Source organism: Strix aluco, chromosome W (assembly GCF_031877795.1).
Source record: "Strix aluco isolate bStrAlu1 chromosome W, bStrAlu1.hap1, whole genome shotgun sequence".
In the NCBI taxonomy this organism is placed as follows: Eukaryota; Metazoa; Chordata; class Aves; order Strigiformes; family Strigidae; genus Strix; species Strix aluco.
The window spans coordinates 47,685,673-47,702,119 of NC_133970.1; the positions used below are offsets into that span (position 1 = coordinate 47,685,673).

The 16,447-nt window shown below is 46.4% G+C and overlaps 1 protein-coding gene and 1 pseudogene across 1 annotated transcript in view; both read right to left on the reverse strand.

Moving 5' to 3' along the window:
• Nucleotides 1-877: 877 nt before the first annotated feature.
• The window catches only part of LOC141917621 (uncharacterized), a 45,516-nt gene continuing 29,946 nt past the window's right edge, over nucleotides 878-16,447 (reverse strand). The window contains exon 2 of the mRNA XM_074810953.1: nucleotides 878-3,436. Within this exon, the coding sequence (XP_074667054.1) occupies nucleotides 878-3,025 (2,148 nt within the window). The 5' untranslated portion in view covers nucleotides 3,026-3,436. The remainder of the gene's footprint in view (nucleotides 3,437-16,447) is intronic.
• Nucleotides 12,626-16,447, reverse strand: part of LOC141917622 (pikachurin-like) — an 85,683-nt pseudogene continuing 81,861 nt past the window's right edge.

The window sequence follows — 16,447 nt, forward strand, 5'->3', positions numbered from 1 at the left end:
ATGCAACAGTCGCCATTTGTTGTTCTTTTTGGGAATGACAAAGATTGGAGTATTCCAGGCACTTTGTGAAGGGACAATGTGGCCCGCTTGTAATTGTTCTTCAACTAAGTGATGGACGATTTGCAGCCTTTCCTGTTTCAATGGCCATTGATCTATCCACACAGGCTTTTCTGTTTTCCATTTGAGCTTGAGGATGGGCTGCTCATCAATGGCCATCACTGAAAAGGCTGTGTAACCAATGTTGTTTTGACTTGACTTAGGACATCTCGCCCAAGTAAGGTAATAGGAACTTCCATCACATAAGGTTTCGTGGTGACCTGAGCTCCATCAGGAAATTTGACTACAATGGGATCTTTACTAATTCTGGTGGCTTGGGACCCCCCAATGCCAAACACTCCTGTTGATGCTGCAATGGTAGGCCATGAGGTAGGCCACTGTTGTGCCGATATGATTGTAACATCAGCTCCTGTATCTATTAACATTTTTAATTTCTTCCATGTCCCATCAGAGGATTGGATAATCATGTCACATTCTGGTTTTACTCGACCTATATCAAAAGATAAATATACTTGCAGTTCGCCGGTTGATCCGAATCCACCAGTCCCTCGATTACCTTCTCCTACATTGGGAACACAAGCTTTAAATGGCACAAGCTGAGCTATTTTGCTACCTTTAGGGATAAACACAGGTGGTATTAAAGTTTGAACCATTATTTTTACAACACCAGTATAATCTGCATCAATTACTCCTAATAGCACTTGAATGCCTTGACGAGTCGTTGACGATCTCCCTATTAAGAGAGCACTCAGTCCAAACCCTAACGGTCCTGTTACATTACCATCTACTAAGTGGACCCTCTGATCTTGTATTGTAATGTCTACTGCTGTTTCCACGTCCACTCTGGCACTCCCTGCTGTGGCGGAGACGATATTGGACAGGAAACCACCTCCTGCTCTTGATGTTGAGCTTGCCATACACCCCTCATTTGTGTCTGAGCGCGAGGGGGAATCGCGCTCTTCTTCAAGTTTCCCGAAAGCCTTCTACATTCTGAAGTGCAATGATTGTCCTTCCGACACTTATCACACCACTTTTGAATTGTTGAGCTCTTACATTGACTTTGAAAATGACCTTCCTTGCCACAAATGTAGCATTTTTTCCCCCATTTGTCTCTCTCATTCTTAAAAAATGGTGCAACCATTTCACGCACTGCAGTGGCATAGACTGCAACATTGGCCTGTTGCATTCCTCTGTCGGCTAATTCAATCATGTCAGCCACAGATGCTCCCTGTGGGAGGGTCACTAATAGCCGTTTAGTAGATGGATTGGCATTTTCGAAAGCCATTAACTTAAACATGTTTTCCTTCATCTCTTGGGTCATGTCAGGTTGTTGTTCTAGAGAGTCATAATGACAATCTACAAATTTTGAAAAAGGTTCATTAAGTCCCTGTTTTACTGTTACAAACTTATCCTGTTTCTTTCCTTCCGTATCAGGTACAGACATTAGGGCCTGACAGGCTATTGACTGTGATAACCGTAGCACTTCGTTAGAAAAATTGACCTGTAGATCTACTGCAGCAAAAGGCCCTGTACCCAATAGCATTTGTGCTTGGACAAGATGAAGGGGATCACCCCGTTGTTGTGGACAAACCTGTTCATCGTTAGCTAACTTCATCCACGCGCTTTCGAATAGCATTTTTTGAGATGGAGTTAAAATAACTGCCGCTATTTGATCGATATCTTTTGGGATTAACAATGATGACGAGAAGATATAGTTAATGATTTGCTTGGTTAATTGATGGTGGAGACCATTTTGAACTACTGAAGCCCTAGCCTTTTCCAGCAATTTCCAATCTAAGGGATCCCACTCATTGGCCCCAGTAACAGTATTAAAAGAAACTGGAAAGGCTTGTACATTTTCTGGGATAAAGGATCCTTCTACTATAGCATCTCTAATAATTCCCTTCCATCGGCGCGTAGCTACAGAGGCACTCTGCATCTGTGAAGAGAAAAGATGTGAAGCTGCAGGATGAGATGGTGGGAACGCAGTCACCGTTTGTGATGAAGATGAAGGGAAGGAATTAGTAACAGGCACGGGAACTGAATATTCGAGCGATGGATCAGGAGGAGCAGATGGTTGTAGTTCCGTATTTGACGAAAAGGTATATGGTCTCTGCTCCATCTTCCCTCCCTGTGATACAGTCAGGTTCTCCAGGCTGTTTATAAGCTGCAGGAGTAAAGTTTCAGTGTTTGAAGAGCCGACTTGTGAGGCGGGGGTGTGTTCTTCTGTGGTGTTGCCTTGTGAGGGAGGCGGAGGCGGGTACAAGTCCTTGCTACTCACGCCCTCATCTGAGTCCCGCCCACTATCAGGGTCTCTAGTCTCTTCCGGTCTCTCAGTCTCTTTCCGGTTGGCATCAGATACACTTCCGGCGCTTGCAGCTCCTCCCTGCACAGTTTTGGGTCTAGCTCCTGTAGCCCGCCGCGGCCCTGGCGGCACAATCGATGAGACAAACGGATTTTTCGGCTGACCCAGCATGGCAGGAGCCGCAAGCAGCGTAGAGCACCCCCCTCCCACATCGCTCCGGGACGAGGGGGTTGAGGGGGGGGAAAGGGCCGGACCGTCCTTCCGGTGGTGCTCAGGGCAGGGCAGTAGCGGCGGCAGCGGCGGCGTGGCTGATATATCAAGATTAGAGGCTGGTCCGAGGGCCGCAGCGGCAGACGCCGCTGCCGCACGCTCACTACTCATCTCCTGCAATGTTTCTTGGATTAATTTCCACAACGTGGTGTAACCGCTCACTTCTTTTGCTGATTTTCCTCCATCACTAACCGAGTCCCATAGATGTTTCCCTATGGCTTCCCAGGTAGTGGCTTCAAATATAAGCCCTGGACTGGGGATAAGTCCCTTCTCTCGGCTCCACTTTAACAAGCCTTCTAACGCGGACTTGTCATATTTTATCCCTCTCACAGAGAGGATAGGTTGGAGGAGTTTCACTACTGCCTGCTCATCCCTGGTAAGCGTAGACCCCATTCCTCCCCGGCCGCCGCCTCTCGCGGATCCCTGGCTGCCGTCCTGCGGAGCCTTAAAGTTACAGCGCGCTGATTCTCACCTTCAGACACCGGGGCAGCGTCTGGATAAATTTCGACCGGCTTTCCCGTAGTTAGTTGCACATCATCGAGTCCTTTTCAGACTTGTGCTAATCTGTTCGTGGCCCATGTTTTGGTGCCAAATATGGGAGATAAAGACATGCGTATGATCACACGGTGATTAAGCAATGCCAACTTTAATATGGTAGACCAGCCTTTTATACTGCAGGTGAAAATCACAAGGTACAATCACATGGTACAATTCTTTCTGATTGGACAGTTAGCTTTGCACATGCTCCTTAAGCTCTCTTCTGATTGGCTGAGAACTGCCACATCGACATTGTACAAACTTCTTCTCTGCCCAGGCCAACACCTTGAAGTTGTTTAACTTCCTGGGTTCTTCCTCATTCTTCCAGGGTCATTCCCTCATCACATCCTTGCCAAAGCTGAGGCTTTGCCAGTCTTGCCCATATGCAGGATTGCTCACACGTCCATTTTCTTGCAGGGACTCCTTCCGAATGCCCACAGTTCGGAGTTCTTTTTCTGTAAACACGGACTCCTATGGACTGGTATTGTGCAATGGAAAAGTACTGGAGGGACCCCTGTCAGAAGCCCCCAGCAACACCAGAAAGCCCGGGAAAGTTCGAGAGACTCTACTGCGCATGTGCGGACTGGGGAAGAACAAGGATGTCAAGATACCACCTACTTTCTCCACTGTCTCTGTAGGATGCTACATAATCCCTTGTGTCCGAGGATTGGTCCAGCATCTCATTGAAACCGCCTTGTCAAAACAGATGCCTCTGGAACCACCCCCCCTATCTTGGCAAGATGCTGTTACTAGAGGAAGAGGGAGATGAAGATGCAAGAGATGACTTGTCATCAGAGAAAAGATGTAAAATCATGTTGTCAACACTCGAAAAATGTTCATAGAACAATACTCTGAGAATATGCGAAAAGCAACAAGAGTATAAATAAAAACAGGGGGGCATTGTAAGGGAAAGAATGTTGTTTTCGCATAATAAGCCTGATGGGAAGGGCAGGAGCGATTCACCAAAGCAATCAACAAGAGCAATTCACAACCATTGAAATCCCTGGCCTAGGGCTAGAAGGCAAGTGGTCTTTTTGTCAACTGTGATGACCCAGTACTTGGAACTGGCTTTAGATGGATGCAGATACGGAAAGACTTGGGGAACCTGAATTTCGAACTTTTCCATCTTAGTACGCTTGCGTGATGAGCTCATGCATATTAACTTCTCCGCCCTGGAGAAAGCCAAGGTTCATTTCCATGAACATGCGATGTATGAACACATACATGAAGGGGCGTATCGGTAGGCGGTTTGGGAAGTCTGTACACCCTGTAGTACTCAGCCAATGAGGAATCAGGGGAGGGAACTGGCGGTTGGGAGAAAGGGATATAAACCATTGCATGATGGCTGTTAGGTGCGTCCACCTGATGGGGCGCCCGGTCTTGCAAGAACGTAATAAAGAGTGCTTCACACCGCATCCTGTCTGAGCCGCTGATAATTGGCAACTGAGCGTTTCTCACAATTTCCATTGGAGTATTTCATATGATGTGATGTCATGCCCAGGTAGGTGGGCTCTCTCGTTTGCTCTCTCTCGCCCACGCCATCTGCTCGCTGTCTGCTCGTCCCTCGCTCGTCGGGTGTGTTGTTGCTGTGGGGTGCCGGTCGTCGCGCTCAGTAAGCCACTGCTGCATTTTACCCATTTTCTTTTTGAACTTACTATTGTTACTGTTGTTCTCTTGTTATATTTAGTAAATTCTTTCTTTTTATTCAACCCACGAATTCTCTTCTTTTGTCCCTCCCCTATTTTACCAGAGTGGGGAGGGGGAGGTGAACGGCTGGTCACGTGGTGTCTGGCTGCCAGCTGAGTTCAAACCTCCATACTCTGTTTTCCCCAGGCTGCATAGGGACATTTGGCCACCGGCCAGGGACTGTTTCCAGGGGGCTGGAGGGTTGGGAGAAAGGTGGGGGGCCTGGAGCCTGCAGAGCTGCTGCGCTCGTGCAACAGCTCGTGAAGTTGCACAGCATGTGCCCCAAATTCAAAAGCTGGGGGGTGGATGGAGGAGTTTGTGTTTTTAACACCCAAGACTGTGCCCAAGCGCTGTTGCCCCCAAGGAACACAGCAAAAAGCTGCTATGCATTTTTAAGCGCTGGAGGTGCCTGTTGCAGCAAACACACGGCCTGTCCTGGACATTGGGGAGTCAGAGTTTGGACACCATGGCTGGTGGGTGGGTGGTCTTTGTGCCCTGCAGCTCCTCCCAGTGAAATGGCCCACAAGGATGGGCCAGCTGTTTGCACAGGTACCTGCAGAAAAAGGACATGGCTCTGTCAATGGACATGAGCTCGTCCTGCAGCACCAGGGTCATGCTGAGCATCTGATATGGCTCAAGCAATAAATAACATGATTAATAAACAGCCTCGGAGACAGTAAACAGCACATCCCAAGCCAGTTCCTGGGAAAATGACTAAGCACTCTGCCACGCACCATCTGCCTTTCCCCTCTCCTTCCCCAGCCCAGCATCAGGGGGTGGCCAAGCCTCTACATCTTGTCAGATGTTCCTGCATTTCTGGCACCTATTTCCTGCTCAGCCCCTTGAATGGAAACCCCTGTCTGGAGGCACAGCTGAACTTCACCAGGTACACTGGAAAAGTAAATGTGGGTATGCTCCCCTCTTCAGAAGATTCCCAATCTATCTTTAAAAGAATCCACAAAGGATGATTTTTTTCTTTAAAGGACTCAAGCCCCACAGAATCCTTGCTATTCCCCCCCTCCAGCCTTGCCAGCACTATGCAGCTTCACCGCTTGTGCTCGGTCTGCCAGCTCCAAATTCCCTCACGGTGATACACATAATTGGGAACAGGCATTTGGGGAGCTGCAGTTTGTTGCTTTTGCTTTTCCACAGCAAAAACGGAGGTATTTCCTACACACACACACACACACACACACACACCCCATTTCAAAGAGCAGTTTTTGTTCTGGAGAAGTATGACCTTGTACCAAAAGGTCTGTTATTCTGCAGTAAATTACCTTAAAATAGAGACCTCTCTCACCAGATGTTTGTCTTGGAGCCCCTCCCCAAACCCTGTGACAGAAATGAAAGGATGGGAAAGAAAAGGAACATGTGACAGAGTGGAGACGGATGCAGTTTCTGGACCAGCATTGTCCCCCGTCACTGGCAGCACAGCAGGTCCACCAGGACTAGAGGTACTGCTGGCTGGATGTCACTACCCCGTACCAAGTCAGGACAGATCACTACTGTTTGGGAACACCCCCCCCAAGCACATAAAATGTGACTCTTTCCTCTCCAGCAGCCAGCGGCTGAGATGCAACCCGAGTGCAGGCTGTGTCCCAGCCACTGCCATAGGGCTGCTGCAGTGAGCAGCCAGCAAGACCTTCAGACTCCACAGATTTTAGTTTTTACCCCTTTTCAAACTCTTTACACATTTCCCCTTTACATCCCATGGCATAAAATTCCATTTACTTTCATTTTAAAGCTACATCTTGATCAAATACTTTATCCTGCATTTTCCTGACCATACTGTCGTGGCTTAAATCCAGCCAGCAGCCAAACGCCACGCAGCCGCTCGCTCACTCTCCCCCGCCCAGGGGATGGGAGAAAGAATTGGAGGGGCAAAGGTAAGGAGACTCATAGGTTGAGATAAAAACAGTTTAATAATTGAAATAAAATAAAACAATAATAACAAAATATAAAGTACAAACAGGTAATGCACCATGCAGTTGCTCATCACCTGCTAACCAATACCCAGCCCGTTCCTGGCTAGCAATCCCAGAGAAGCCAAGATCCTGAAAACACAATCCCAGAAGCGAGAGAGAACCCCCTCCTTCCCGTCTGACTCTCCTCTATATACTGGGCATGTGTAAGGAACTGAAGGAAGAAATGCCTCAAACATTCATTGACACAGAAAACCTCAAGGACAAGCTTTGGCTTTTGGATTAGTCTAAGGAATGTCACCAAAGGAAGCAGGAGTGTATCGAAGAATGCACCCCCCACTCCCTTGCAGTTGCACTGACAATCTCCTTAGATAATCCTCAGAGGGGCAGACATGGACTGAGTGAAACCAGGTGTTTCTCCTCAAGCACAAGTACCACTAAGCCTTTGTGGCTCTATTGTGCAAGCCAGACACCATGCTTGCCTTGCTAATGACTTTGCACCTTCACCATTGAAGTGGTAACAAGAACTGATAGAGGTGATCATTTCTGGGATGACTGATAAGATCTCTGGGAACAGAGGAAAAACCAAAGCTGGGCAACGACCACTGACTCAACTGGAACCCCTGCTCCACCTTTTTCCTCGTCTCTCATGGAAATGAATTTGTGGAATACCTTCCTCTCCTCGTCTAGTATGATAATCAGCTGATAAGATGAACTTAAAAAGGCAACGGAAACTTTGCTGTGTGTGCACCCACCATCAAAGCTAGATCCATGTGCACCCACCACCCAAGATTACTGGACCTGAGACAATGCTGGATCCAGGAGTGGTGATCCAGATTTCTTTGACTTCCTTTCCTTTCCTTTCCTTTCCTTTCCTTTCCTTTCCTTTCCTTTCCTTTCCTTTCCTTTCCTTTCCTTTCCTTTCCTTTCCTTTCCTTTCCTTTCCTTTCCTTTCCTTTCCTTTCCTTTCCTTTCCTTTCCTTTCCTTTCCTTTCCTTTCCTTTCCTTTCCTTTCCTTTCCTATAGATTTATAAGAGACCACATCGTTTATTATCCTTTTAGAAGTTTAAATTGTTCTCTACCACAAGTAAAACATTTTAACTGGTCATTTGGTGTCATTTCACCTTAATTTAACCCAATGTGATCACAGAACCGTTGTGATTCTCTGGGCTTTCAGTCCGAGTCATGACAGCATGACGTTACATGATATGGAATATTCCATTGGCTAATTTGGGTCCAGTGCTCTGGCTGTGCCCCCTCCCAGCTTCTTGTACACCTGCGCACAGGCAGGACATGGGAAGTTAGAGAGTCCTTGATCTCTTAGCAACAATTGAAAACATCAGTGCATTATCAACATTCTTCTCATACCAAATCCCATACTGAACTGAAAACACAGCAGTATTCTAGCTACTAAGAAGAAAAATTAACTCTATCCCAGGTGAAACCAGGACACAGGCACAGGTTTTTCTCAACCCATGGGGATCCCCAAGCCAAAAAAAACTTCACTTGTCCTGAAAGGAGAGCCATGCATGTCTCCAGCTCCTCTGCAAGCTGCCTACAGACAGTTTTTCTGAAGTGTGATTTGAATAGGGGGCAGAACACAGGTGCACGTTACATGCTGGTACCACCATATATTTTTCTGTTTATTTCTATTTCTAACAAGTCCCAGTATTTGTTTTTCACAGAATCACAGAATCATCTAGGTTGGAAAAGACCTTGAAGATCATCTAGTCCAACCATTAACCTAACACTGACAGTTCCCAACTACACCATATCACTAATTCCTATGTCAACCCAACTCTTAAACACCTCCAGGGATGGGGACTCCACCACCTCCCTGGGCATCCCATTCCAATGCCTAACAACCTGTTCTATAAAGAAATGCTTCCTAATATCCAGTCTAAACCTTCCCTGGCACAACTTGAGGCCATTCCCTCTTGTCCTATTGCTTGTTACTTGGTTAAAGAGACTCATCCCCAGCTCTCTGCAACCTCCTTTCAGGTAGCTGTAGAGGGCGATGAGGTCTCCCCTCAGCTTCCTCTTCTCCAGACTAAACAACCCCAGTTCCCTCAGCCGCTCCTCGTACGACATGTGCTCCAGACCCTTCACCAGCTTCGTTGCCCTTCTTTGGACATGCTCGAGTTATTCAATGTCCTTTTTGTAGTGAGGGGCCCAAAACTGAACACAGTCATCGAGGTGCGGCCTCACCAGTGCCAAGTACAGGGGCAAGATCACTTCCCTGTCCCTGCTGGCCACACTATTTCTGATACAAGCCAGGATGCCATTGGCCTTCTTGGCCACCTGGGCACACTGCTGGCTCCTGTTCAGCCGGCTGTCAATCAACACCCCCAGGTCCCTCTCTGACTGGCAGCTCTCCAGCCACTCCTCCCCAAGCCTGTAGCGCTGCTGGGGGTTGTTGTGGCCCAAGTGCAGCACCTGGCATTTGGCCTTACTAAAACTCCTCCAGTTGGCCTTAGCCCATCGCTCCAGCCTGTCCAGATCTCTCTGCAGAGCCTCCCTACCCTTGAGCAGATCAACACTCCCACCCAACTTGGTGTCGTCTGCAAACTTGTGGGAGAGAGGCAAGTCGACATTGGCCTGTCAGCCCTGCACAGCCTCTGAGAAGCAGCTAGGCTTTGATGAGAAACAGGCCTTGGGAGAAAGATAAGAAACTGCTGAGCTGTGCCAAGGTGGCAGAGGAAAACAACGGACAGCTGCAACACTGAGCTGTGGCAAAGTACTGAACTGTGAGAAGTTACCGCTGCGTGAACAGCACGTGAACGAGAGGGTGATTGGTCTGCACAGCGCGTGTTAGAGTGGTCTGATGCTGATAGGAGAAAAGGTTGATAGCTGTCTGATTGCTGATTTGCTAATTATGAAGTAAGAGCTTTAACAAGAGCATAAGTATGTACTATTGGAAAAATAAACAGCCCCTGCCCTGCAGAAAGAAAGAAGAACACTCTGACTCATTATTTTGGCCGCTACAACTGGTGACCTCAATGTGCGAATCCCAACTCGATTTGGGACAGAGCGAGGACCGCGGAAGCCGAGCAGTGGTAGCGGAGCCCAGCTGAACTTTACGATCAGCAGAGGGTGAGCCGACTAGTCCGGACAAGTAACTGAAGGCACCTGGATAGAAGGTGAGCAGCTGGGGACTAAGATGGGGGCGAAAATTTCTGCAGAGAAAAAGTCTATTTTATATATTTTGATAAGAATTCTGGAGAAGATGGGAATCAAATATGAGGAAAAGGTGATACGCACTTTGCTTATTTGGTGCAAAAGGAATGGGGTCCCTGCTGCATCATCTTTAACTACATGGCAACTGGTAAATGATTCCCTGAAACAGTTAAAAAGTGATCGGACTGTTGCGGCAGCTGCAGCTGATGCCATGTCACCTAGTGGATCCGATTCTCGGACGGATCCTACAGTTGTGGCTGAGACACCCCCAGAAAAGCCGCGAGCCCCTTCCACATGTCCACTACCTGCCGATGAGGACTCTGATGGGGACTCTCACAAGTCGCTGGCATGCCCCAAAGCATTGAGACATTTACTAATAGATTTATCTGAGGACACAGAGGGCAAGGACACATGTTCTGTACCCCTTTGGCAAGCTTTATATGCTGGGTCTTTTGACTGTGATAATCCTTTAGACCCAGACCCTGTAGATCCTAAAAGAGAACCTGGCCTCTCTCCTCCCTTACTTGGGGATGATCCATGGGTGAAAGTGAGGCAAAAAGCCTTGGCGCAAGTGGATATGGACATGGCGAGAAAGATTGTTGCTCCTGTAATTTATGAGCCAGGATGTCAGCCACGTTGGGAAGGACTGCATTTTTCTGTTATTAAAGAACTACAGAAAAGCGTTAATGAGGACAGGCTTCAAAACTCATTTACAACAGGTATACTGGAGGCAATCGCTCATGGCTGTACTCAGCATTCGCACCCCCCCACCTGCAAGCGCGGAGTTGGCGGTGGCGGCACCGGGACTCCCCGAGCCCACTCCCCCTGCCCACGCGCAGCGACTGCACCACGCCCCCAGTGCGCGCTCGTCCGTCTGGCCTCCCCTGAACACCAAAAGCGGCAGTTTTTACAGAAGGTGCTGACACTGCAATGCAGAGTCCCTTGTCCATTCTAAAAGGACTAACTTTAAACCTTTCTGATGGTCAGTTGTGGTGGTTTAGTCCCTGCTGGAGTCTGAGACCACGCGGCCGCTGCCCCTCCCCCACAAAGGGAGTGAAATACAAACCCCGGGGCTGAGATAAGGAGAGGTTTAATACAACAGTGCAACAGCAACAAAACAAACAACAACAATAACAATAACAGTAACAGTGATAACAATGAACAGAGCAAGATATCTACCGATACAGCAGTGAGAGCAGAGAGATGGCATAACACACGCGTTAACCGACTGTCCCGCGCTCCCACGCTTGGGCGCCCGGAGGTGACGTCAGCATGGTATTGAATAACCCGGCTAGAGCTTCCCCCCCACTGCTGGGAAAACTTAACCCTATCCTAGCTAAACCAGGACATCAGTACACCAAAAGCCTTGATTTAAAAACAAAGAAGGGGGAATTCTCTGGACACACCACATAATCAACAAGCAATGGCTTTATATATTCTTAATGGTGTTTTGATGTTTGTAGTATTTGTCATTTTATGTTGTGTAATAAGTGTAAGGGCCCCTTTGTGTGGTTGTGTGATTGTTTTGCGTGTGTGAGATGCAGCCCAGCTGCAGCTGAGGAGTGTGGAGTTCTCTATAATTTAGTCGATATTGATCAGGTGTGGATCTGTGGTAAATGACAAATGGCAAATGGCTCATGGTATATGATATATGCTTTTGGCTTTGATTTATGACTTTTATGATTTAGCAATTGTAATTTTCTTAAACAGAAATCATTTTGCTTTGATTAGTAAAATCTGTATTGTGTATTCAACTTCCTTTGTTTAGCAATATTAAGAATTAAGAACCCAAGTGTTTAACCTTATTAGAAACTCCCTTGGTTTTCCCCCTTGAGTGGTGGCCAGGCTCTGGGTTGAACCCAACAGGAGGATGCAATCAGATGTCTCCGCTCAAAGAAAATTGCCAGTTATTCTGGCCTGTTGATTTAGAGGCAAGGAGTTAAAGGTTTCAAAACACCTTACAAGTGGGTAACTGGGTAATGACTACAGAGGGTAGTTAGGAAAAAATATAAATGAAATTATATACATTACAGTAAAATACAGGAAAAATACAAGCTAATAAAATACAAGTGATGTCTAACGTTAAAACTAAATGTCTTATATTACAGGTCCCTGTACATTAGCAATTTCAAGTATACTTGTAGCAACTTCCCTTCACTGCTATAAAAAATATACAAGTATAAAATTACTTCTACAAAATTGGTTTATTGATTTTGTTGCTTGCAATAAAAAAGGAGACTTTAGGAACTTTCCTTCTCAAAAAACAACAACATTTTGAAGCCATTCACTGTAGCTGTTATTTATACAAGATGAAGCATAATTTAGCTAAACCAGAGAGTGGTAAGAAGAACTACTTATTCTGGGACATACATTTGAATACATAGATACAGTGCCTGATGGTGTATTTGTTGAACAGTACAATCACTGTACCATTGCAGGGTGGAATGAATACAGGTGTTTCAAGACTGCTCTCTTTGATATTACAAAAGATAATCTATGCACCACAGCACAGTCAGTGAGCTACTCATAACATCACACATTTCTTTGCCATTTGCACCAATGCACAATCTTTAGAGTTCACTAAATGCTTAATGGGTAGAGCAGGCAGTTCCTACACAAAATACTCAGTTTGATCAGCAGAGGAAAGGAGAGGGAAAAATGTTCTTTTTTTTTAGGGTTTCCCTTTGGCTCTGTCAATTTTGCAGATGGCAAATGTGGGTGGACTGTAGAGGGCTGTGGTAGCCAGCTCACACTCAGCCACACATGCAAGCACACGATGGGTCTTCAGCACTGGGATTCCTCTCATCACTTGGTCCCACACGTTGATGTTCTTCCCATTGGCGGCATCCTCCACCAGCAAGATGTAGTAATCAGTTGAAAGCATGAGGTGTGAGATGCATCCCACCAGGACCCTCATGTGCTGCCTGTTTGTATGCAGAGCCTTCATGCCACCTGGGGGAAAGGCAGCAATGAAAAATCTCTTCACTGACATGGATGTCTGTTCCTGCTTGGCAGACTACACACCCAGCAATGCCATTAGGCTTCCTAGCATACCTCAGAGGTGAATTTTAATTTACAGGTTGCTCTGTGGTTTTTAAATACAGTTTTTAAGCACTTGAAAGTACAGAGGGGATAAGCAAGAGATAATAAACTAGGCTGCTAATTATTTATTGCAGAAATTATAGTATCAGTAAGAGCTGAATAAGCTTGTGCCCAGATTCCCACTAAGGTGCAGGGTTTGCAGCTGACACTCGCTGTTTCTTTGTGTACCTGCTGGGGGTACCACAGTGCACCCCATGGTGTTGGTCCCTTCTCATACTGCAGTCGTCCCCCCCCGGACCACCTGGAGACACCTCCCCACAAACAGGCTGTTGAGGACCAGAGGCTTCCACATGAAGCTTGTGCTAAGTTTCAGAGTTGGCACTGTGTATCGGGTCTGGCTGAGCCAGAATTGGTTTTCCCCTGTAGCAGCCCTCATGGTGCTGTGTTTTATGCTGGGAGCTGGCGGGGTGTTGATAGCACCCTGGTGGTGTGGCTACTGCTGAGTGGTGCTTACACAGCACCAAGGCTCTTTCCGACATTTCCCCCCCCACAGTGGGACGGGGTGGGCAAGATCTTGGGAGGGGACACAACCAGGACAGCTGACCCGAACTGACCAAAGGGATATTCCAGACCATATGACGTCTGCTCAGTATAAAGCTGGGAGAAAGGAGGAAGGGGGTGGGGTCACCCTTGGTCCTCCGAGGCAACCGCTACGCATATCAGAGCCCTGCTTCCTGAGAAGGCCCGACATCGCCTGTTCATGGGAAGTAGAGAATAAATCTGTTTTCTTTTTTTGCTTCCGCGTGCGGACCTTTGCTTCGCTTTGCTTATATTAAAACTGCTGTTGTTTTACCCACAACGGTTGTTTTGTTTTCCTATCTTATTTTCTTTCCCTTCTTTGCCCTATTGAGAAAAAAAGGGGAAGGGGGGGGAAGTGATAGAGCGACTTGGTGGGTACCTGGCATTTAGCCAAGGTCAAACCACCACACACTGTCACCTCTAATACAATAATCTTTGAGTACATCATCCTGAAACAGTCAACTTGCTAACAGTTCAACTCAACTCCTAACCCATCCCAGCCAGCACCTTTAATGGCAGGGCATCTCCACAGCACCTCTGAGATGAAGTGTGGCCACTTACCAAACAGCCTTGACTCTGTGTCACCAGCCACTGCTGAAAGAGCCATTCACCATTATAGAAGCAATACTGCTGCCCAAATTGTAGCTATGATTAATGGGAGAGATGAGTGGGAGGCTGCAAACATGGTGTTGTGGTTTGAACCCAGCCAACAGCCAATTGCCACGTGGCCAGCCGTTCACCTCCCCCCTCCCCGGTGAAATAGGGAAGGGACAAAAAGAAGAAAATTCGTAGGTTGAATATAAGAAAAAGAATTTACTAATAGTAACAAGGGACAGCTGACAAATGTGAACCCAAAACGGGTAAAATGCAGCAGTGGCTTACTGAGCACAGCAACAGGTACGCAGCTCGCCCCCCACTCAGCAGCAATCTGACTGCACCAGAAAAGTCCCGCCACACCGACCCAGAAAACCAAAAATGGCGCAAGCCCATGTCCGCCTATATACACTGAACATGACGTCACATGATATGGAATCCTCCAATGATCGATCAGGACCTGGCCTCTAGCTGTGCTCCCTCTCAGCCCAAGGAAAGTTAACTCTATCCTGGCCAAAACCAGGACACATGGTTAATAAATAAACTATTACAAGATCAAATAAGCATGCGACCTAGAACAGATCTACAAATCATTTGAAATATAGGAAAGATTGAGACCTGTGATGTTAGAAAGGATGAAGCTTAATGATGTAAATGCAAAGATAATCATGAAGTTCTCTGCTTCAGTTGCATCTCTGATTATTTCTTTGTGTTTGCTGCTATTAAAATTACTCAGCGGACATAATGCCTCCATCGTGTTTACACTTCAGGCATCTTAATTTCTGTGTCCCAGACACTTGGGCCAACTGTCATGAAGGGGAAGTAGATGCTACAACAGAGTGAGCTATTGGGTGCTCAGCTGCCTAAATAAGCAGGATGAATTAGTCTAAGCTGCTGCTTCTGGCCTTCTGCCTGTACCAAGCTTGAGAGTTTAAAGACAACATCATAATTTCTTCAGAAAAGACTGAATCTGGAATTGCATTCATGGTCAGGGTTAGGTACTTGAGAACAGTATGTTAAGTCATGAGCTGCCCAGAGCAAAACAGTTGTCCTAAATTTGAGTCCTCCCCAGACGCTCAAACAAGCATCTCCTTTTACCCAGGATGCAGATACCAGTCTAGGTCGAGAGCTATAGAAGGATTTGGGTGTTCAGGATTGTATCTAAGTGTTAGACCTTTGGTTACAAAAATTAGATTCATATCCCTAATGAATGGAGATCCCCTACAATAGTGATATAAACTTCTACAGAAGCAGAGAACAACATAAAGGATTTACAGCAGCAGCTACACTGTAAAGGGAACCTACTCTGCTAAGCCATAGGAAATGGGAAAGAAAAGGTGTGTTTTGAATTTCAAACTGGACCAGAACACATATAACATATTTTGGGCAGGAAAATACTTCTGACCAATTCAAGTTCACAGTCCTGGATATTCTGACCTCACCTCTCAAAAGTTGCAAAAGTAGCATGAGGATCACTCTTTCTGAAAGAAGATAATACTTTTATTTTCTGCATTTGTCCTTTCACTATCTTCTTTGGTGCTCCCTTTTAGTATGCAGTGAGTGTTTATGAGAGTTTTAATTTGGGATCTTAATTTTACACCTTCCTAAATGCATGCAGAATGTACAGATATATCAATAAAATTCAGCTGTTTCAGTCTAAAACCTTTGTGTGTCTTTGTCTTTTGGGGATACCAATGACTCTAATAAAAATGCACTGTGCCTAGAAAACAGAAAAGACTGGCCACTTACTACCCAGCATCTTGAAAAGACAGGCTCTCCCAGAGACATTTACAAAATGCACTTTTTCTGCAATCAGTTCCTAGTTTGTGAAACAGTGAGGAAGCTCAGAATTTTTTGGGGTTTGAGAAGGTGCGAGTCCTGCTCCCATGTGCACTCTCCGGTGCCAGATGAAGAGTGAGCCTGCAGTGAGCACAGGCATCAGCAGGGTTTTTCCTTGACCCGCACTCTCTCTGCAACCTCTACACCTTCTCTGCTTGACTGAGATGGTGAAGTGCTAAGGCTTGGACAATAAGCCCAAGCCAGAGTTGACCTATAGATGAATCCTGTACATTTTATAACTGATAACCATTGTGCTAATAGGTATTATACTAAGTTATAGCAAACCAACTGTTCTGATGTAAAAGGTGGGAATACTGAAGCCTGAGCAACAGGCCCTGAACTGAAACTGCTAACTCTGTATGTAGTCATTAGTGAAATATGCATAGAAGACGTAGCTTAAACATCATAAAACATGTCTATCTTGAATGTATCTTTATCT